The 19,711-nt window shown below is 32.1% G+C and overlaps 4 protein-coding genes and 1 pseudogene across 4 annotated transcripts; 2 read left to right on the forward strand and 3 right to left on the reverse strand.

Annotated features, from left to right (window-relative positions):
- Positions 1-1,677: 1,677 nt before the first annotated feature.
- On the reverse strand, positions 1,678-2,858 carry LOC105630630 (protein PHOSPHATE-INDUCED 1). The gene has a single exon (XM_012212503.4). It carries the CDS (start codon positions 2,781-2,783, stop codon positions 1,827-1,829), a length of 957 nt encoding a protein of 318 aa, XP_012067893.1. The 5' UTR covers positions 2,784-2,858; the 3' UTR covers positions 1,678-1,826.
- Positions 2,859-8,555: 5,697 nt separating this feature from the next.
- Positions 8,556-9,742, forward strand: LOC149493508 (protein PHOSPHATE-INDUCED 1-like). The gene has a single exon (XM_089725671.1). It carries the CDS (start codon positions 8,584-8,586, stop codon positions 9,607-9,609), a length of 1,026 nt encoding a protein of 341 aa, XP_089581797.1. The 5' UTR covers positions 8,556-8,583; the 3' UTR covers positions 9,610-9,742.
- Positions 9,743-13,986: 4,244 nt separating this feature from the next.
- On the forward strand, positions 13,987-16,109 carry LOC149493509 (7-deoxyloganetin glucosyltransferase-like). Its single transcript, XM_089726404.1, has 2 exons — positions 13,987-14,609; positions 15,069-16,109. The coding sequence occupies exons 1-2, from the start codon at positions 14,093-14,095 to the stop codon at positions 16,013-16,015; spliced, it is 1,464 nt and encodes a 487-aa protein (XP_089582530.1). The 5' UTR covers positions 13,987-14,092; the 3' UTR covers positions 16,016-16,109.
- Positions 16,110-16,352: 243 nt separating this feature from the next.
- LOC149493510 (G-type lectin S-receptor-like serine/threonine-protein kinase SD1-1 pseudogene) lies at positions 16,353-16,756 on the reverse strand (annotated as a pseudogene).
- Positions 16,757-17,657: 901 nt separating this feature from the next.
- LOC105630980 (7-deoxyloganetin glucosyltransferase) lies at positions 17,658-19,299 on the reverse strand. The gene is made up of 2 exons (XM_089726497.1): positions 18,719-19,299; positions 17,658-18,641 (listed from the first exon to the last, which is right to left on the reverse strand). The coding sequence occupies exons 1-2, from the start codon at positions 19,248-19,250 to the stop codon at positions 17,692-17,694; spliced, it is 1,482 nt and encodes a 493-aa protein (XP_089582623.1). The 5' UTR covers positions 19,251-19,299; the 3' UTR covers positions 17,658-17,691.
- Positions 19,300-19,711: the final 412 nt, after the last annotated feature.

Raw genomic sequence — 19,711 nt, forward strand, 5'->3', positions numbered from 1 at the left:
TTTCTAAAAATTGATCAAATATTTAAATACTATATAGTATTATGAAAAGACCAGGAAATGCTTTGATTTAAAGCTGAAATTTTAGATATAGTTGGAAAATATTTCTTGACAAAGGAATATATTTAAGTAATAGGGGTAAAATAGTAAATTCCTAAGTATTATTCATCTTAAAAAAGGAATAGAATAACAATTTAAAATGGATAAAAATATGATAAAAATTATGGGATGAAGGAAATATTATTTTTTTTTATTTTTACGGGAAACAGTTATAACGTTGTTGATTTAATTCATAAATATGCATTAGATAATATGAAAAGAAGATTATAGGAATAGTAATTGATACAGTCAAGGCCATCCTACCCGATTGAGGAGTGCAGGACGACTCCTTCGATCAGATTATATATTACAGTCGTTTTAATAGTTGTTAACTGTTATAATAAATATTAATAAATATTAATTATTAGCTTCTCTTAAACTCTAAAAATTAATATTATAAAAGTTATGCTACTAAAGTCTATGATCAATAGAAACAGATTTTTGACTTAGCTGAAAACATTAAAAACTAACTCAAAAATCGATACCGAACAAAGTTTTAATATCAAATGACTTGTAGTCTATCTTAATTGCTGCACTGCATAATATTTCGGTATTTATAATTTTAGTGTCGAAAACAACATACAATATTTCTGTATCATAATTAGAAAAATTAATTATCTAAATCAAGTTCATGGTCCCATTTATAGACCACACATATGAAATTGAAATTTAACTTTATCATTTTTTTCAAATATATAGTCAAAAATATCATTATTTCAATAAAAATTATTAATTTTGTTAATTTAATTCATAAGTGGGGCATGCACTGTTATAGGTAAATTTTTTCATCTTAATCTCCGGCAAAAAAAAAAAAAAAGTGCCATTGCACAACTAACTGGAATAATCATAACCTCTCATTAATTAGATCGTAGTCTTAAGCAAAGCAAGCCAATGACATGTAATTAAATTGCTTATCCACAGGGTTACAGTAATCATAACTCTTTATTTTGTTCATTGAGTACTTGTTTTTTGTTTTGTTTCTTCTACAGAGATTGTTCAATTTCTCATGGCTAAAAGCATAGATTTAAGCTCATTATATAATAATAATAATAATAATAATAATAATAATAATAATAGCAACATTTATTTATAATAGTTAATTTCTGCATTATTAATATGATTACTATATTAGCATATGATATAGATAGACGGTGGTTCCAAGTCAGAGAGCTGGAAAGGGCTAGCTGAAATTTCATTTCTATATCATCGAATAATGACGTTTGGCCCAGTCATAGAAACATTAATTAGATTCCAGGTTCCATTACTTCTCTGTCAAACTTATATTAATATATAATTTTAGTAATAAAACTTTTTTTTTACAGAAAATGGAATTTCGTTAATATAATATGTAATGTGTTGAAAATATTTTAATTGAAGTTTGCTTAAATGAAGAAAGATTAACAAAAGCTAAATTATGGGAAGTGGAGGCAATAATAGGAAAATGGGTAATTAAGCAAGAATAGTAAATGCCAATTAAGTAATGCTTAGTATCCCTCCATTGACGATTTAATTAATTAAATAAACAAAAGAGCAGATATTAGCACAGAGCCCTTTAATTTTTCTGATTAAAAAAAAAAAAAAAGCAAACCAAAGTAATTTGCTTTTCTATTATTAATCCGCATAATCTAAAAAATTGAACAAATCAATAAATTTAACATCTCTCTGTATATATAGGCGTATACATTAATTAACTCCAATAGTAATCTAAACGTAAATCCTAATCTCCATTTTTAGACCAGAGTAGAACAAGAAGATGTAGAAGGATCATATAAAGCAGGAAGCAAGTACTTTCTGCCGTTATCTCCATTTGCATTATAGCTAGCTCCGGTAGTTGAATCCGTCAAAAGATTACCGGCATATCCTGGATAAGCACCTTTCCCATAAACACCAGTACAAGCTGATGCAGCCTCCAATGGAGCCTCTTTCGGACCCTGAAAATACCCATTTCCGAATGGGTTTGTTGCTGTTCCTGCTAAGAGACTAGCCAAATTTATAACCATACCGTCAAGTCCCACATCATTGTTAGGTGCAACCAATGGTGGGTTCTGTGGTCCATAAACTGGCTGGTGAAATGGCCAGGCGCAGTAACCCGGACACTGAGTGACCGAGTTACCTACCCAAACGTAAGCAAATTTGTAATTTTTACCCTTAATTTGACCTGTTTTAGATTTTGCAGAAGCAGACCCGTGAGTTCCACATCTGCTAAAACAAAACCGATCAACAGCAACATCGGCAGATGTAAGGACAACGTTAATGGCATTCATTTGATCTCCTTTGGAAGCTAACTCAACGATTTGTTTGTCTGTAAGTGATTTTCCTAATGAATAGTTTTCATCTAATATTTGCTTTCCTAAAGCAAGGGAAAGTGTGGTTTTTTTAGAGGTGAGATGGTAGTATTTCTCTGTTGTTTTCCACCATGCGGAAACAGAAGGTTGGCTATTATGAGAAGAAGGAGATGATAATGAAGTGATAAAATCAGAGATTATAGCTCTTTGAGATGGCTTGAAATTGCCATACCAGATTAGATTGATTGAGATTTTTCCAGAAAGAAGAGGACCATTGTGATAACTCAAGAGCTGTGGCGGATCTTGTACTAGCTCATTGAGCTTCCTCACAGCAAAACAGATTTGAAAAATAGAAATTAGAAGAAATAGTTTCAAAGCGTATTTAGAAGAAAAAGAAGCCATTTTTCTTTTATCGTTTGAAGTTTAACAGAAAAGAGAAGAGATACAGGCTGTGTATGTGTGGATTGGATTTATATAGGCCCGTGAAGAAGGGTTTTTCAGGTTTTTAACATGCGTTTACTAAAAGAAAGTGTGGTTAAGTGTAAAAAAGCAATGGAACCTGCCTCGAAAGGGACAAAGTAAGAAAAGAGAGAGAAAATGAGTTTCGCCATTTTCGAGTTACTTACTGCTTCGCCAGAAAGAAAGAAAGCAAGCAAGCGTAGGATAAAAAGAAGGCACTGATGAAGAGAACACATCCTACTCGCAGTCTCCAGTGTTTGAATTTCACCCTGTTACAACTTCAGAGCGTGAGACTCAAACATTGTTTGAACCCGAAGAAAAAAGGACCACAGTTTACAGCTTAGTCACAGTTTGCAGTTTGGTACATTGACGAAAACACCCTCCCCTGATGCTAAGGAAGTCAGGAAGTGGGTGTTAAAACTTGAAAGGAGTAGGAAAGGAGAAAAGGGCAGTGGATAGACGTTAAAGAGACAGGCTGGACGCTAACTATTTGAACATTAATATTAAATTAAATTTTAAAGTTTATTGGGAAGTGTGGACTGGTCCAGCTGGAAGTCAGCCTGGGGAGCAATGGGTATCCTAGGTGTGAAAGCACGTGAGATGACGCGCCTAGCTTAAATGGTATGGGATATGAATATTTACATTACACACACTTCATAGTGGTGAGATGGGAGAGAAAGCGATTTTCTCTATTGTTTGGTAAATACAGCTGGATCAAGCTAAAGGGACAGCTAGCTTGTTTCCTGCCACGTCACCTTTTTTCACCAGCAGTGTACTTGCGTGCTTCTTTTTCAGAAATTGAACGTTGGGTTCGGTTTTTGAACTTCAAAATTAAAACGGTACAATACAAATCCAGAGGGGGAAAAAAAATTCAAAATAGTACTCCACCCCTTTTGTAATAGACATACGTATGAAATAATATATAGATACAACATGATAGGAATGTGTTGATATAACTGTTTTTGAAAATTTCAAGTATAATACTGAAAGATTTTCGAAAATTTCAACTAGAGTAGAGAGAGATATGATAATGAAAGATTTTTATTTATTACTGATAGTTACAAAAATAAACAAAGAATAATGTAAGAATTAATTATATTAATATAAAAACAGATCAGATTTAAACATCTTTTACAAAGAGAAAGGAAAGAAAAGAGGTTTTATAGCTAATAATATATCTTCTCCCGTGAGCATGGTTAATTAAAATTAGAAACATTTTAACTTGCAGTCATAATATAAAATGGCAGAAGCAATGAACCTAGATCATCTTTACATAAATATATCGTCATCCTATCTAAAACCTAAATTCACGAGCTTAACCCACTTTTAAATATATTATTATCCATTGAAATGTTATTATCTAAGCACAATCATCTTACCATTCACGAGGCATCAATAGTTTAATTAGACACTAAAGATGCTTATGATATGGAATTATATATATTTAATTAAAACTAATTAATGTTTGATTGGCAATGCAATGCAATGCAATCCAGAGCCCTACATTCCCGATATACGCAATGGATGATGATAGGCGTTTCAGCGTGTTTGGTGGTGATATTTAAGACTCGCATGGCTTAGCTGCCTTGTTTCGCACTTACAGACATAAAACGTAGCAATAGGGCTGTTTAATAACACTGTTCTATATATATTTATAGGTGCACGAGTGGCTACTCTAAATTCATCAATGGAGTAATTAGGTTAATGTTCGTATACGCGAGCTAGACCCTTTGACTTCATTTCGATTCTTATATATCTTTCTTGGATTCTCTTGTCTGCTAATGGTTAATTAAAGTCCACTTAATATAACGATTTCTGTAAATTTTCTTGAAAATTCTCTAAGAAACGCATATTGGATCAATGGGATGAAAAAGAAGACTAATACTGAGTAATCACAGTTAAATAGAAGTTTAACTTTTATTTCTGAATCAAACCCAAATCTGCTTTCAAGCCAATTTATATTTGGTGAAGTGATAAATGATAATATGGATTAAAAAAAAAAAAGGAACAGTTCTTTTATGATTTGATTCAAAAACACATTTCCGGATGATAATTAGGCAAGAATTTTCGAACATCATGTCTACCTTTAGATTTGATTAACTTAATTTAATGGCAATTATTCATTTAAGCTGGATGTGACTTCCTTATTGTTTGGACCTTTTCTTTAAAAAAAAAAAAAAATCTTATATTATATTGTGAAATGTCAACATATTAACGTCTTGGCAGCGATATATACATGTCCGCACAACATGAAAATTATTGACATTTCATATGATGTCTGAATGCTTTAGCATAAATCATAGAACCTCGCATTGCATGGCCCTTGTTGACGAATAAACCAGCATCCACTATGATGTGTTTTGGCCTTCCTTTTGACTCTTATTTTCTAAAGCAATGCCAACGCGACACAGCATTTACTCAATGGCCAAATTCCAGACATAGACTCATAGACTGGCTGCGTGTCTAAATAATATATGGTCTGTTTTATATAATTTTGCCCTGTAATGTAATAATTGGTGCTTTGGGCATCCAAAAATTTTTGTACCTCTTTGAGCGTCAAAACGAAAAGATTACAATTTCACTCGATCACATGCCAATATGTGATTCCTACAGCTATAGGCTATGTATGAACTTCTTCTTCTTTCTCCACTTGAAAAAAAATAATAACAACATTAGAAACCAACCCACATCATTATCTGTGAAAGATTTATAAGATACGATGTTCAATTGTACAAAACATAGACTTTGCAAAATGATGTACTACTCTAGGTTTCATCCACGTCTTAAAAAATTCAATGTATTTATATATATATATATATATATATCTCTTCTCATTAGATACTAACACTTTTTAAATACTTTCTGCTCGATTTTAAGATTTTGTTTTTAAAAAAAAAAAATTTAAAAGCATGTTTCTTAGAAAACAACAAAACACTATTTCCTCCAATACTATTTAACAAAATTAAAACCTTATTAAGCTATTAAGTAAGAATTAAATATCATGCACACCAAAGCGATTAAAGGATAACCTAGTGATAAGTGAATTACGACCTGACAATAAATCCAAGTCGAATATTTTTCCTAATACTAAAAAAAACCTTTCCCAGTGCTAAAAAAAAAAGTATTAAATATCCTCATGCATATCATGCTCTATTGAACATCTATTAATCATTAACATTAACCATTTAGACACAACCTTGCAGTCAAAACTTTTAAGTAATGGTGTAAAAATATTATTACTATTGATCATGCAAAATTTATATAATAATACGTGTACAATATATAAAAAAAAAAGCATTCTTTGTTTTTGCTTTTTTATTTCTAAAAATGTAATTCATTAATAGTAATATTAAGAATTACAAATAAACATATAGATTAGACATAGAACTTTACTAGCTATAGGTTCGCTGATCTTCTAACGAAATAAATGAATTCATATCATTTTGAATAATAAAATTAAAACTAACAAATATAATATTAGATTTTTCCGTTTGGAGTTGACTTTGGCAAAAAATATAAATTTTCGTAGCAGTATCTAGTCCGTTAATTGATTTGGACTTCAAAATAATAACTTATCTGGATCTTCTATAACTGGATTGCTTCTCTAATAATTTGCAACATATGACGAATACAGATGAGTTTTCGCCGCTATGCGTCAATAACATCAATGGAGGAATATACCGCACTATCAGGCTTCATCGATCTAAAATCTACATCTGCAAATCAAGATCTAAAGTCTCAAATCAAATAAAATCAGATATCATAATTTTATTTAACAATAAACCCTCACAATTACAAGAAGGGATTATCTTCACAAAGAAGGAACAAGAAAAACTCCAAATATGGAGACAACCAACCATAACAAAACAAAAAGACAGAGTTGCTGTAGTGAAAACAAATCTGAATTTATTGAAGAAAAAGAAGATTAAAAGCAACAAAAAAAAAAAAAAAGATGAAGGCGAAGAGATAGTAGAAAATAAGAGGTAAAGGTTCCAGTTGATAAACAGTGGCAGCCCCAAACTAAAATTAGGGCTAAAAAACTAGAGAAAAAAAAAATAGAGATATGTTCACGACGGATAGTTGGATTGGATGTAACAATAACAATATAGAGTTGTGCATTTTTGATAACGTAATCCTTGTTCTAATTAGGCCTCGTTTTAGGATTCTTTGTTTTTATTTTTGAAATAATATTATATCCAAAATAATTATAATTATTCTTTGATTAGGTGAGTTTGCTACCTTGGATGCCACATGAACCCGATGAGGTGGAGCAGAGTATCCAGGCTGTCTCTAAGCTAAGAATTAAGGTTTGTTTCCATACTTAATGAACATGGCCTTGTTCCCATTTCTATGATTGAAGTCAGTGATGCTTTGAAATCCTAACCTTTTTTTTTTATCATTCATAATAATTAAATTTTACACGGATAATTAAATTACGGATAATTAAATTGCAGAAGTCATGGCTCATCCATTGATCAAACCAATGAAAATATAAATTTCTTAAAAATATTATTTCTACTTTACCTTTTTTTTTCAATGAATTATCAAAATATTTTTCTTTCAAACAAAAAAATTTAACAGTGATTTGAATAAATCAATAGGCCGAATATGAACAAGTCAATCTATCAATCCATACACAGAAAAATAAATTTGTTTCCTTTATGATTTAGTAGCTCTGCGTCCTTTATTCACCATACTTGTATCACGTGGACATTGTCCAGGCCCATGCTTCAGAGAATCGCCAGTTAAGCTAATTAAATCGACTGATCAACAATTCATGAAAAAGCTATCCGTTTCAGTAGTCGTCACTGTGTATTTAATTGTATAACCTATACAGTTAAAGGCTTAAAAGCATCAAGCATACTTATTTTTGGATTAAAGTAAGTGGTTAAAGTGACAATTATCTCGTGATTAAAGAAAGAAAAACTCAAATTACCAGGCAATGCATGTGACCCCACAAAAGCATTGTACATATAACATATTCTGTTTTTTAAGAGAGGGACCAAAGTTTTGGAATCCCATCAAGCCATTACTGCAAGTTCAGTGCACTTTTTTTTTGTGGTAGATTGAAAGTGCATTGCACTTTTGCTCTACCTTATAATTAAACTAATAAATGGAGATCTATCACCCTCCATAGATTCTTTAATGCACGTTTAGTTTATAAACCCGAGACCTTCCTAATTAATTATAGCAATTGCAGTCTCTTTTTGTTTAAATATGTAAAATTCCCATTTTCAAATAATTTACTGGCTGATTTTAACTGTATTACTTCTGGCAAAGCTAAGGGTTTTGCAATTTCTTTATATACTGACACCATATATATAAGCTCGAGAGACTTACTTATGATATTGGTTTCGTATATAAATGAAATATATTTTCAGATGAATTTTATCTGTAATGTAAGTTTTAAAACATAATAGAATGAGTGTAAGAAGTGTGCAAGTCAAAAAGAAAAAAAAAAAAATAGTAGCCAAGAAATTAGCTGCTCCTGCATAACTGTAGACACGGTCCGTTGATATTTCACTTCTGTACCTTCTATGGGTGTGAGCATTAAAACCAAGTCTCCTAATTTCCATACACCGAAAGAAAAAAAAATAGAAAATTAAAAAAGAAAAGAATATTGTCATAAGATGCTTTCCTCTCTTATCTTATCTTACTTCTACGTTCCCGTGATATATGTTTGTTAAAAAAAGAGCGTGAAATTGCTCTTGAAAGCAACTCACCAGCCTCTCCACTTTGCTCAATGCATGCACCCTTTTCCTCTATAAATATACTGTCTTTTTTTTCTCATCTACATCCAAATACAATCCTCTCTATACAATCTAAAATGGGTCTCTCTCAATTTAACAGACATTTAATTATTTCTCTTTTCTTTATAATCTTTCTCTTAAGTTTAGCTAGCTCGTGTCTGGCTGCAAGAAGATTAACTGAACTCTACCAACCCCCACCTTTGTCTTTAACGTACCATAACGGTCCTTTGCTTCAAGGTAACCTTCCCGTCTCCATTGTCTGGTATGGCCAATTCATTTCATCTCAAAAATCCATTATAGCAGATTTTCTTCTCTCTCTAAACCCTACTGCTACTACTCCTTCTGCGAAACCCTCTGTTTCACAATGGTGGAACTTAATCCAAACCTATTTGAAAAAAGCAGGCAAAAAAGACACCCATATATTTTTATCAACCCAAATAACAGACAAAAACTGTTCTTTAGGTAAAATCTTGAAGAAATCTCATATAACTGACTTGATTAGCAAAGTTAACGCAGAACCAGGTGGTTTAACCCTGGTTTTAACGGCTAATGACGTAGCTGTTGAAGGGTTTTGTATGAGTAATTGTGGATTTCATGGCTCAAATAGTAAACATGATTCGGCCTTTATTTGGGCTGGCAACTCGGTGACTCAGTGTCCTGGTCAATGTGCATGGCCATTTCACCAACCCATCTACGGACCACAAAGTACACCGCTTGGCGCACCCAATGGAGACGTTGGGGTCGATGGAATGGTCGTAAATATTGCGAGTCTTTTAGCCAGTGCCGTAACGAACCCATTTGGAGATGGGTATTACATAGGGTCGGGTGGCCAGCCAATGGAGGTGGCTTCAGCTTGTACAGGAGTGTATGGGAAAGGGGCGTACCCTGGTTACGCTGGGGAGCTTTTAGTGGATTCTAGCACTGGAGCTAGCTATAATGCCGTTGGTGTTAACGGAAGGAAGTATCTTTTACCAGCTCTGTTTGACCCTTTGACTTCTAAATGTTCGCCCATAGTGTGAGGTGTGATAGGTCACGTGCTATTTTGATTGGATGGTGCTGGGCTACTGTGTTATTGTATATACGCGACACATGTAATCAAAACGAATTGTATGAAATAAATTCTTAGAAAAATTACAACTTTTTTTTTAAAAACATTTCGTGCAATAATTTTGTGGAAAATTTTAATTTTTTAAATCTTTCAAGCGCAAATCCATCTGTCTATGAGATAGATTCTGTTCATAAACCCAGAGATTCTTAATAATTTTTGGCTCAATACATAAAATTAACATGTGAAATTTATAAGAAAAATTTTATGATACAATTTATTTTCAGATTATGCACTTAAACCTATTAAATTAATAAAATTACACCAACTATACAATTCAAATTGTACAATTTTACATATCAAATGTAATTTTATATATTAAATAACTAGATACTTTATATACTCTTTAACATGTAACAATAATTTTATATTGTTAATCATTCGATAAATATTCAACGAATATAATTTGTAAGTTAAAATATTTAATAAGTTGACTTTTATAAGTTAAGATTTAGTAGGTCAATATAAAATATGAAACTTCCATTGGACTGTTTTTTAAGTTCAAAAATAATTTTTTATTATTTTCTATTTTCATATATTACGTAAATACAATATAGATTTCACTTATATAATATAATATAAATTTTAAAGTAATTTTTTTCACATTAAGGTGAAATATTTAGAATTTATTGCTATAAATATTAATATATAGTTATCTGTGAAAATTAAAATTAACAAGCATTTAGAAGAATCGGGCAAAGTTTATCAAAGTTAGGCCCGTTATTATAATAGGGTTTTTGTAAGTTTTGGTATAGTAAACAAAACGAGGCCACAATATTCATTAACGATATCTGGGCTGGGCCGAAAGCAACCCATGAAACTGTACAGAACCGTAGTGAACTTACCAAATACGCGTTTCGTAGGGGGAAAAAAATTAGAAAGAAAAAGGTCTAATTGTAAGAAATCAATCATTGCACTTTCTAGTCGTCAATTTGGAATTGTAGTTGGGGATTAATAATCTAAAATCATCAAATAAGACAATTTGATGATGTCACAACAAACTATCAAATGGAAATATAAATTATGTTAAAACAATAAATTTTAAATTTTATAGTAAATCATTTTATAACCTGAGATTCAAATATGATTTGAAATATACATATAATTAATTTGAAGAAAGATTTCAAGTTTAATTCTAATACTAAAAAAGAAAAAAAAAAAGTGCAAGGGATGCTAATTAATTCTATCCTAAAGGGTAGGATGGAGTGATAAGGATCTCTTCACTCTAAATTAAAGGTCTCAATTTCAAATCTTAAAAATGGAGTCCTTTTAAACACTCGGGAACGAGCGTTTTTTCCTCTTTTGTCGGCCTAGTGTTATTCTACTCAATAAATATATATATATATATATATATATATATATATATAACTATGTGGAATTTATTTAGAAATCCAACATTTTGTGTTTTGAATGTATTGTATTTTGAATATAAAAAATTCATTTTATTACTCCTTAAAATACTTAAAATGATTTATATTTTAAAATAAAATAATTACTTTAAAACGACTTATTATTTGGGATAGAATATACATATAAAAAGAATCAGCAAGCATGATTTAAATTTTTGTTTAAATCCTTTTGCATCAAAATATTAAATTATCCGATTTTCACTATTTAAAATATAAGTCATTTAAAATTTTTTACATATAAATTAAGAGAGCAATTAATTATCTTCAATTATAATAAAATTAAAAAATGACATAGAAAAAAATATCAGATTACTTTTTTAAAACGATGAAAATCGGTTATATTTTAGGACGAATAGAACCATTTAAATGTCACTGTGGCATTTGGCAGGTGGTGTCAAGTCAAATAATGTATTGTCAATTATGATGAGTCAGACTTATACTGTCTATGTTTCATATTATTTATTTCATTTGAAATTTTACATTTTTTAAGAAAATTATTAAATTTACAATAAATTATCAAGTAAATTGATTATATTACCCTTAATTTAATACTTCTCAAAAAAAATTTTTAAATTGAAGTAATAATTATTGATTATATATAAAGAGTAAATATAAAAAAAAATATTTATTATTCCTTGAAATCACAAATATAATAAATATTTTAAAATAAATTATTTTTTAAATATAACAAATATTATGAACAGGAGGAGCTACTATATATCAAGTATATTATTAATGAATAGATTTTGCAGGTTACTCTTAATAACTATTAAAGGAAAAGTTGCACATATGAGCTGTGACGTGGGTTCTGTCTTCTTTCTAAAAACAAAAAAAAAAACAAATTAAAAAAGGAGAAAGAGTATATGCGCTCTCACTATCGGCAACTTGGTTTCTATCACATCAGAATACAATGGAAGATTAAAATTAGTTTATATTTGGTTTTCCCAGCACGATGGCCATTCAATTAGTAATACTGTATTAGAATTGATTGTTATATATATATATATGCAAACACACACGTTTCCCTTCTCTTGTTATGTTATCATAAGGAAATACGACTTTATGCAAGTCGGTTGCCACCAATTTTTGACAATCTAGTTAATTACTGTTTTAGTTTATTTAATTATTATTATATGCAAACTGATATAACCGATCATTTTACATATTTTTCACTTTAATTAAAAATTAAATTATTAATGTGGATGAATACAAATTGGTCTGATTCAGAGGATTTCAATTACTTTAAATTATTTTAAATATGCGAAGAAAATTCATTCGGAAGATATTCAGTTCTAGAGGTCTCGAAAAAATTGTTCTCTATTTTCTAAAAGAAAGATACTAAAATGTAAAGAAAAGGATAATGATGTAGTTGGTTGCGTATGAGAAACCAAGCGGTGGGAGCTATACATACTGTAGCAATTGCAGCAGCCGAATGCGAACAGTAAATTAGACATGTGTTATGAAAAATTGAAGTCGTAATGGGCTGTCTTTACTTTTTCGTTTTATGTAATTTTTTCTCGCTTCAAATTTGGAAAGCAAATCCACTGGCCTCGCAGCATACACTTATTTAGTAATTTTTTTTTTTCAGATAATTTCAATTGTTATTTTTTTCTTATGATTCTGTTGATAATTGTGGCAACTCTCCCATCTCTTGTTTATTTTTAAAATTATAAATAATAAATATGAATTAATTAATAATTTTAAAAAATTATATCTCCGTTTCATTTTGTTTGCATGGTTTACATATATAAATTTAGAAATTTTGCAAACATTTTGAGATATAAAAAATTAATAATAAGCAAATAAAATGGGAGGAAGGAGTATTTATTTTGGAATACTATTAATGGTGATTTCCAACCTCTCATCTTCCACTAATAAATTATCTCTATTTCTAAATACTTGATATATTTTGAATTTAACGTTTTCTCAAGAAAATTATTAAATTTGTTTAAATTACAATGATACGGAGGTGAAAGGAAACTTTTTTTTTTTTTTTCCTACGGTAAAGAGGTAACAGATATACTAATATCAAAGAAAGGTTATTTTGGTTTTTTCAAGACATGTACTAATATAAAAAAAATTATTTTGCTCTTTTACAATGAACAAAAAAAAGAGATGCAAAAGCGATATGAGAGCACCCTTTTGTCTCCTGTCGATTCCGCTGAGATTTCAAGAAGGTAATAGAGGCATGCAAAGGTTTTCTCCGGTCGGATGGAGATTGGCCTTTGAGTGCAAATGCAAAAGGGAATGACTCTTATCGATCTTGCTGAAATTTTAAGAAGATAACGGAGGTGTGCAAAGGTTTTTTCGGGTCTATAGAGATTGGCCTTTGAGTGTAAATGCAAAAGGGAGATTGACTACAAAACTCATCCATTAAACAGGGACCGAAGTTGGCTTTAGTAATATGATAGAGTCAAGTAGAAGCTGTCGCTTTACAGATAAAAGTTACTATAGGGGTATAGAGCTCAAAAGAGAGGGGATCATCAGCTCGCTGTTTAGTCCGAATTCGTGAGACGATGAAATCTCCAAAAATTATTCAATAGACTTTGGGAGGAATTCCTATTTCGACTCTAATACACGCTGCTATTATGGCAGCGACGATGATTTTTCTTCTAATGCGACTTTGTTTTTATTTAAAAGTACAATAGAAGCGAAGTAGTTGGAACCCAATTCGATCGTATAAGTGCATGAGAATGTATTACAAGCCTAAAGTCTAATTCTGAATTGCACTTTTACTTGTGATTTTATTAATTTGATAATGATATTTTTAGCTAATTTAATTTTGATTCAAATTTGAAGTTAATTTTCCAATTTTTGGGAATAGGTCGGTTTCCTTCGTCCAACTTACCGGCATACGCAGGTCTCATTTGAACACATGTTTTGACCTTCTTCATCTATAAAAGCACTTTTTTCATTCTCTTACCAACGCCGTCGCAGAGAGCAAGAGCTAGCAAATCTAATAAACTCGCAAGAAAGAGAGATATATCAATGGGTTCCATATCCATTCTTGAAAAGCCTCATGCAGTTTGCATCCCATATCCAGCTCAAGGCCATATAAACCCTATGCTAAAACTAGCCAAACTTCTCCATCACAAAGGCTTCCATATTACCTTCGTCCACACTGAGTATAACCATAAACGCCTCCTTAGATCTAGAGGTTCTGACTCTGTCATTGGCCTTCCTTCCTTCCAATTCCGTACTATTCCTGATGGGTTACCGCCTACCGACTCTGATGTTACCCAGGATATTCCTTCCTTGTGCCAGTCTACCAGCAAATACTGCTTGGCTCCATTTAAAAACCTCCTGTCAGAGCTTAATGACACTTCTTCATCGAATGTTCCTCCTGTAAGTTGCATAGTTTCAGATGGGGTCATGAGCTTCACTGTTGATGCAGCTCAGGAGCTTTGCATTCCTCTGGTTCTGTTCTGGACTACTAGTGCCTGTGGTTTTATGGGCTATGTTCAATATCGCCAGCTAATTGAAAGGGGTCTCTCACCGCTTAAAGGTTTCTTTCTATTGTATTCATAAAAGTTGCATAATTAACTTCCTTTTTCAGTTTGTCTTCAATTTTTATTTTTCAGTCCAAGTTTTGTGTTAAGAAGCTCACAATCACATTTCTAATAAAGACAAACTAAATATACTAATTAATAAGCTTAAGCTTATTATTAGTTGTTTGGTTTTAAGGGAAAAAAAATGCCCATTTTTTCCCTTAATTAGACTTCTTTTTTCTGAAAGGCTCTTGATTAGACTTCTATTGCAGTTGGAAAACTTTCTTTTTTTATACTCTAAAAATTAATTTCTTTTACCGTGATCTTTTATTATTTTCACTAAATTACTTTAGTTTTATTTCTTATCACCTTTCTGACTTTCTAAAATCTTAATCCCTCAATTAAAGATTGATGAAAAAACAGTGTACGATTGATTAATGACACTGTTCTGCTTGTTTGTTTTGAATTACTTGCAGATGAGAGTTACTTAACCAATGGTTATCTGGATACTGTTATAGACTGGATTCCAGGGATGAAAAATATCCGTTTAAGGGATATTCCAAGTTTTATTAGAACGACAGATCCTAAAGATGGTATGATAGATTTTGTACTCTCAGAAACTGCCAGACTTCAGAAGGCAACGGCTGTTATCTTAAACACATTTGACCTCTTAGAGCATGACGTTTTAGCTGCTCTCTCTTCTTCGTTGCTACCTCCTGTATACTCCATCGGCTCTCTTCAACTTCTTCTCAATAATATCAAAGATGAAAACTTGAAGTCAATTGAATCAAACTTATGGAAAGAAGATGCGGATTGTCTTCAATGGCTCGACTCAAAAGAACCCAATTCAGTCGTTTACGTAAATTTTGGAAGCATAACTGTTATGACAAACAAACAATTAATAGAGTTCGCTTGGGGACTTGCTAATAGCAATAAAACGTTCTTATGGGTAATTAGGCCGGACCTTGTGGCCGGCGACACGGCAGTTCTTCCGCCGGAATTTGTTACACTAACAAAAGAAAGAGGTCGTTTAGCAAGTTGGTGTCCACAGGAACAAGTGCTAAGCCATTCTTCGATTGGAGGGTTTTTAACACATAGTGGATGGAATTCTACGCTTGAGGGTATTTGTGCTGGCGTGCCGATGATTTGCTGGCCTTTTTTCGCAGAGCAACAAACCAATTGCCGATACAGTTGCGTAGAATGGGGCATTGGCATGGAAATAAACAGTGATGTTAAACGAGATGAAGTTGAGATTCTTGTAAGAGAGTTAATGGTAGGAGTAAAGGGTCAAGAAATGAAAAAGAAAGCGATGGAATGGAAAAAGATGGCAGAAGAGGCAATCACATGTCCTAATGGTTCTTCTTTCCAGAATTTGGACAAGTTCATTAACCATCACCTCTTATCCTCTACATATCATGAGTAAACAATTTGTTTTTTAGTTTTTTCATGGTTTTGTATTTTTATTTATACGTATTACGTAACGCTTTTTATTAATCGAAATTAAAACTTCATCCCTAGATTATAACATAATATATAACAATTCTTAGAAGCATATTTTCACTACATAAAACGGCATATCTAATGAATGAATTATGTATTTTAAATTATTTGATTCTTTTATTTTGCGATAATAATGTTATTAAAATGAAGAAAAAATTAATTGATTCTTTTATTTTAAATTGAAGTCCAATAATTTATAAAAAAAAAAAGAAAAGAAACGGAAAAATTGAACTTCAATAATTGCACGAAATTCAGTGGTATCAGATTTTGTTGACTATTACTCCGAAGCTATACACATCAGATTTTGTTGAGTAGAGGCCATCAACTGCATACTCTGGTGACATGTAACCACTGCAGGAAATTTCTGAACAATTAAATCATATTCAATGGAAAATACATACATAATGCATATATATATTAATTTTAGGGGAAACGCTTACTATGTTCCCACCACTTTATTTGTATTGGCTTCAGTTTCATTGCCTCCAAAACTTCTTGCAAGACCAAAATCTGAAATTTTAGGATTCATTTCATTATCTAATAAAATGTTACTGGCCTTCAAATCTCTGTGAATTATTCTTAGTCTTAAATCTTGATGAAGGTAAAGCAGTCCACGAGCGATGCCATTGATAATGTGGAAGCGCTTAGGCCAATCTAGCGCCATTTTGTGTGTTTTATCTGCCCAATATCATAACCAACTCAGCACATTTTGCCTATTAACAAACGCATAATAACAAAAAGGTAGCATAATTCGAATGAAAACAGAGAAACCCTGTAAGCCATTTTGCCTATTAACAAACGCATAACATAATTTATTGTATATATATATACAATCATGCGCCTTATATGTAAGAAACTCTTTTGCATACGCCTATATATTACTTGCTGTCACGATAATACGATTAATGACAATGGAAGTAGCTAACTCACCGTAGGGGAAAAAAAAGATATCTTGTCTCATGTATCTTTTTCTCTGTCCAAGTTGCCGATGCAATCGTCACTACTGAACTAATTATTCCTTGAATAAAAAAAAAGTAAAAATAATTGGTCAAAATCATTGAAATTGAATTACTTCCCTTACGTCAGTGCAAGAGTCCTATCTGAAATTAGGATATGGAGCCCACACTTTCCCGCGTAAAAGGATATTATTTTTGGCAATAGGAGTATAATTTTTTTCTTTTGAATATTCTCATCATTCATAGTATTATTTTTAATTTAATGTCTTAATTTGCTAAGAGCATAATTTTAGGCAAGTAATTTGATAATTTTGAATTAACTTTTGATAGACATAATTTGTCGTTTATTGCTTTTATTGCTTTTTTGAAGCTTCACGGTCTATGAAGTGTGCACGTGGTTCGGTTCATTTTATGTGTCACATGTTTGTCTTTCCTTCCATTAGAGGAGTCATGTGTGATGCGACTCCGATTCCAGATTTAATAAATTAAGTTTAAGAGCCTGCTCTATTAAATGGAGCCCTAACTTACTAGAGCCACATCATCCGGAGCGAGAAAACATAGAGAAAAAATGGATGAACAATCATATGGAGTACAATCCCATGATGCAAATGCAGAGAAATTAACATATTTTAATAAATTAAATTTAATTAGTTTTACAAAGTAAGACCTCGTTTATCACTCTGTCTAGATTCGCATAAGAAGATCCATTAGCACTAGCAGTAGCCTCTTCTGCTTTCAGTTTCCATTCCATCACTTTCTTCTTCAGTTCTTTTCCTTGCTTACCATCAATCAGCTCCTGAACTAATCTTTCAATCTCATTTCTTTTAACATCTTTTTCTATTTCAATACCAATTTTCCACTTATTACAACAAAACCAGCAATTTGTTTGTTGCTCTGCGAAAAATGGCCAACAAATCAAAGGCACACCACCGCACAAACTCTCTAACGTTGAGTTCCATCCATTATGAGTCAAAAACCCTCCAATGGAAGGATGTCTCAGTACTTCTTCTTGAGAGGACCAACTCGCTAATAAACCTCTTTCTTTGGTTTCTTGCAGGAATTCTACAGGAATAATTGCTGAATCGCCATTAACAAGATCAGGCCTTATTACCCATAAGAAAGGTTTCTTGCTATTTGCAAGTCCCCAAGCAAATTCTATTAATTGTTCGGGTGACATGACTGTAACACTTCCAAAATTTACATAAATAACAGATTCTGGCTTTTTTGAGTCAAGCCATTCTAGACAACCGGGTTGTTCTTTCCATAGATTGGATTTTATACGGTTTAAATAATTTTCTTTGACTTGATCTTGATCATCCTGGAATTGCTGAAGAGGACCAATGGTGTAGATTGGATTAGGGAAAATGAAAGGGAGATGCATTAAAACCTCGTGCTCTAACTCATCAAAGGTGTTGATAATGATTGCAGAGGCATAACGAGCATTTTCAAATTCTCCAATGACGAAATTGACTACAACATCTTCAGGCTCTAGGGTTCTAACAAAACTTGGCAAATATTTTAGAGAAATCCCTTCCATTCCAGGTATCCAGTCAATAACAGTATCCAAAAACCCATTTGTCAGGCAGCTTGCATCTGCATATAACCATGACGGACGGCACAGATTAAAAAGAAAAAAAAACATGAAATTTGATACGTGGATAATTCCATACCTTTAAGTGGCACAAAACCCTTTTCAACTAACTGGCGGTAGTGAGCATAAGCCATGAAACCACAAGCACTTGCTGTCCAAGAAAGGACAATGGGAATCTCAAGTTCTTTGGCCGCTTCGATAGTAAAGCTCATAACAAAATCAGAAACTATGCAAGTGACTGGAGGAACTTTCGACGAAGAAGAAGAAGTATTATCATTGAGTTTAAAAAGAAGGTCTCTAAAAGGAGGTAAGCAGTTTTTCTTGGTAGAGTCACAGAGGGAAGGCACATCTTGGGTAGAGTCGGCATGATCCGATGGAGGGAGTCCATCGGGAATAGTTTCGAACCGAAAAGTAGAGAGACAATCAATGGAGTTAGAGCCTCTGGATTTAAGAAGGCGTTGGTGATTGTATTCTGTATTAACAAAAGTGATATGAAAGCCTTTTCGGTGAAGAAGCTTTGCGAGTTTTAGCATAGGGTTTATATGGCCTTGGGCTGGGAATGGGATACATACTGCATGGCCACCAAAATTTTCTACAATCGAAGAACCCATTTCTCTATCTTTATCTTTGTGTGTCTTTGCTTGGAATGCCTAAGTACAAGGCAGAGGACCCATTATTTATAGGTGGATGTGGCCTTATTATTATTATTATTATTATTATTATCATGGGGCCCGACTTTCACTATGCTAATTCTTAAAAAAAAAAAAATTATAACATACTCTTAAAAATTATGGATTAAGAAAAAAAAAATGAAAATGTTATTAATAGTTTATTCTGATTTAGGGGAGGAATAGTAAGTCTTTAGAGAGTGTGTGATGTGTGATGTATACAAATATTGTGGGATATTTAAGTGTAGATTACTCGAGGGAAATTTTATTGATATTTTATTCTCACACTCTAATAAAAGAATTGAGTGGTGGATGCGGTGCATCAGCCGGCCACGGTCATTAAAGAATTGCTATCTAGGGACTCGACTTGTCAGCTTCAGCACACCTATAGAGAATCCAATTTC

Source organism: Jatropha curcas, chromosome 9 (genome assembly GCF_041381405.1).
Source record: "Jatropha curcas cultivar XTBG-Jc1 chromosome 9, XTBG_Jcur_1.0, whole genome shotgun sequence".
NCBI classification, from domain to species: Eukaryota; Viridiplantae; Streptophyta; class Magnoliopsida; order Malpighiales; family Euphorbiaceae; genus Jatropha; species Jatropha curcas.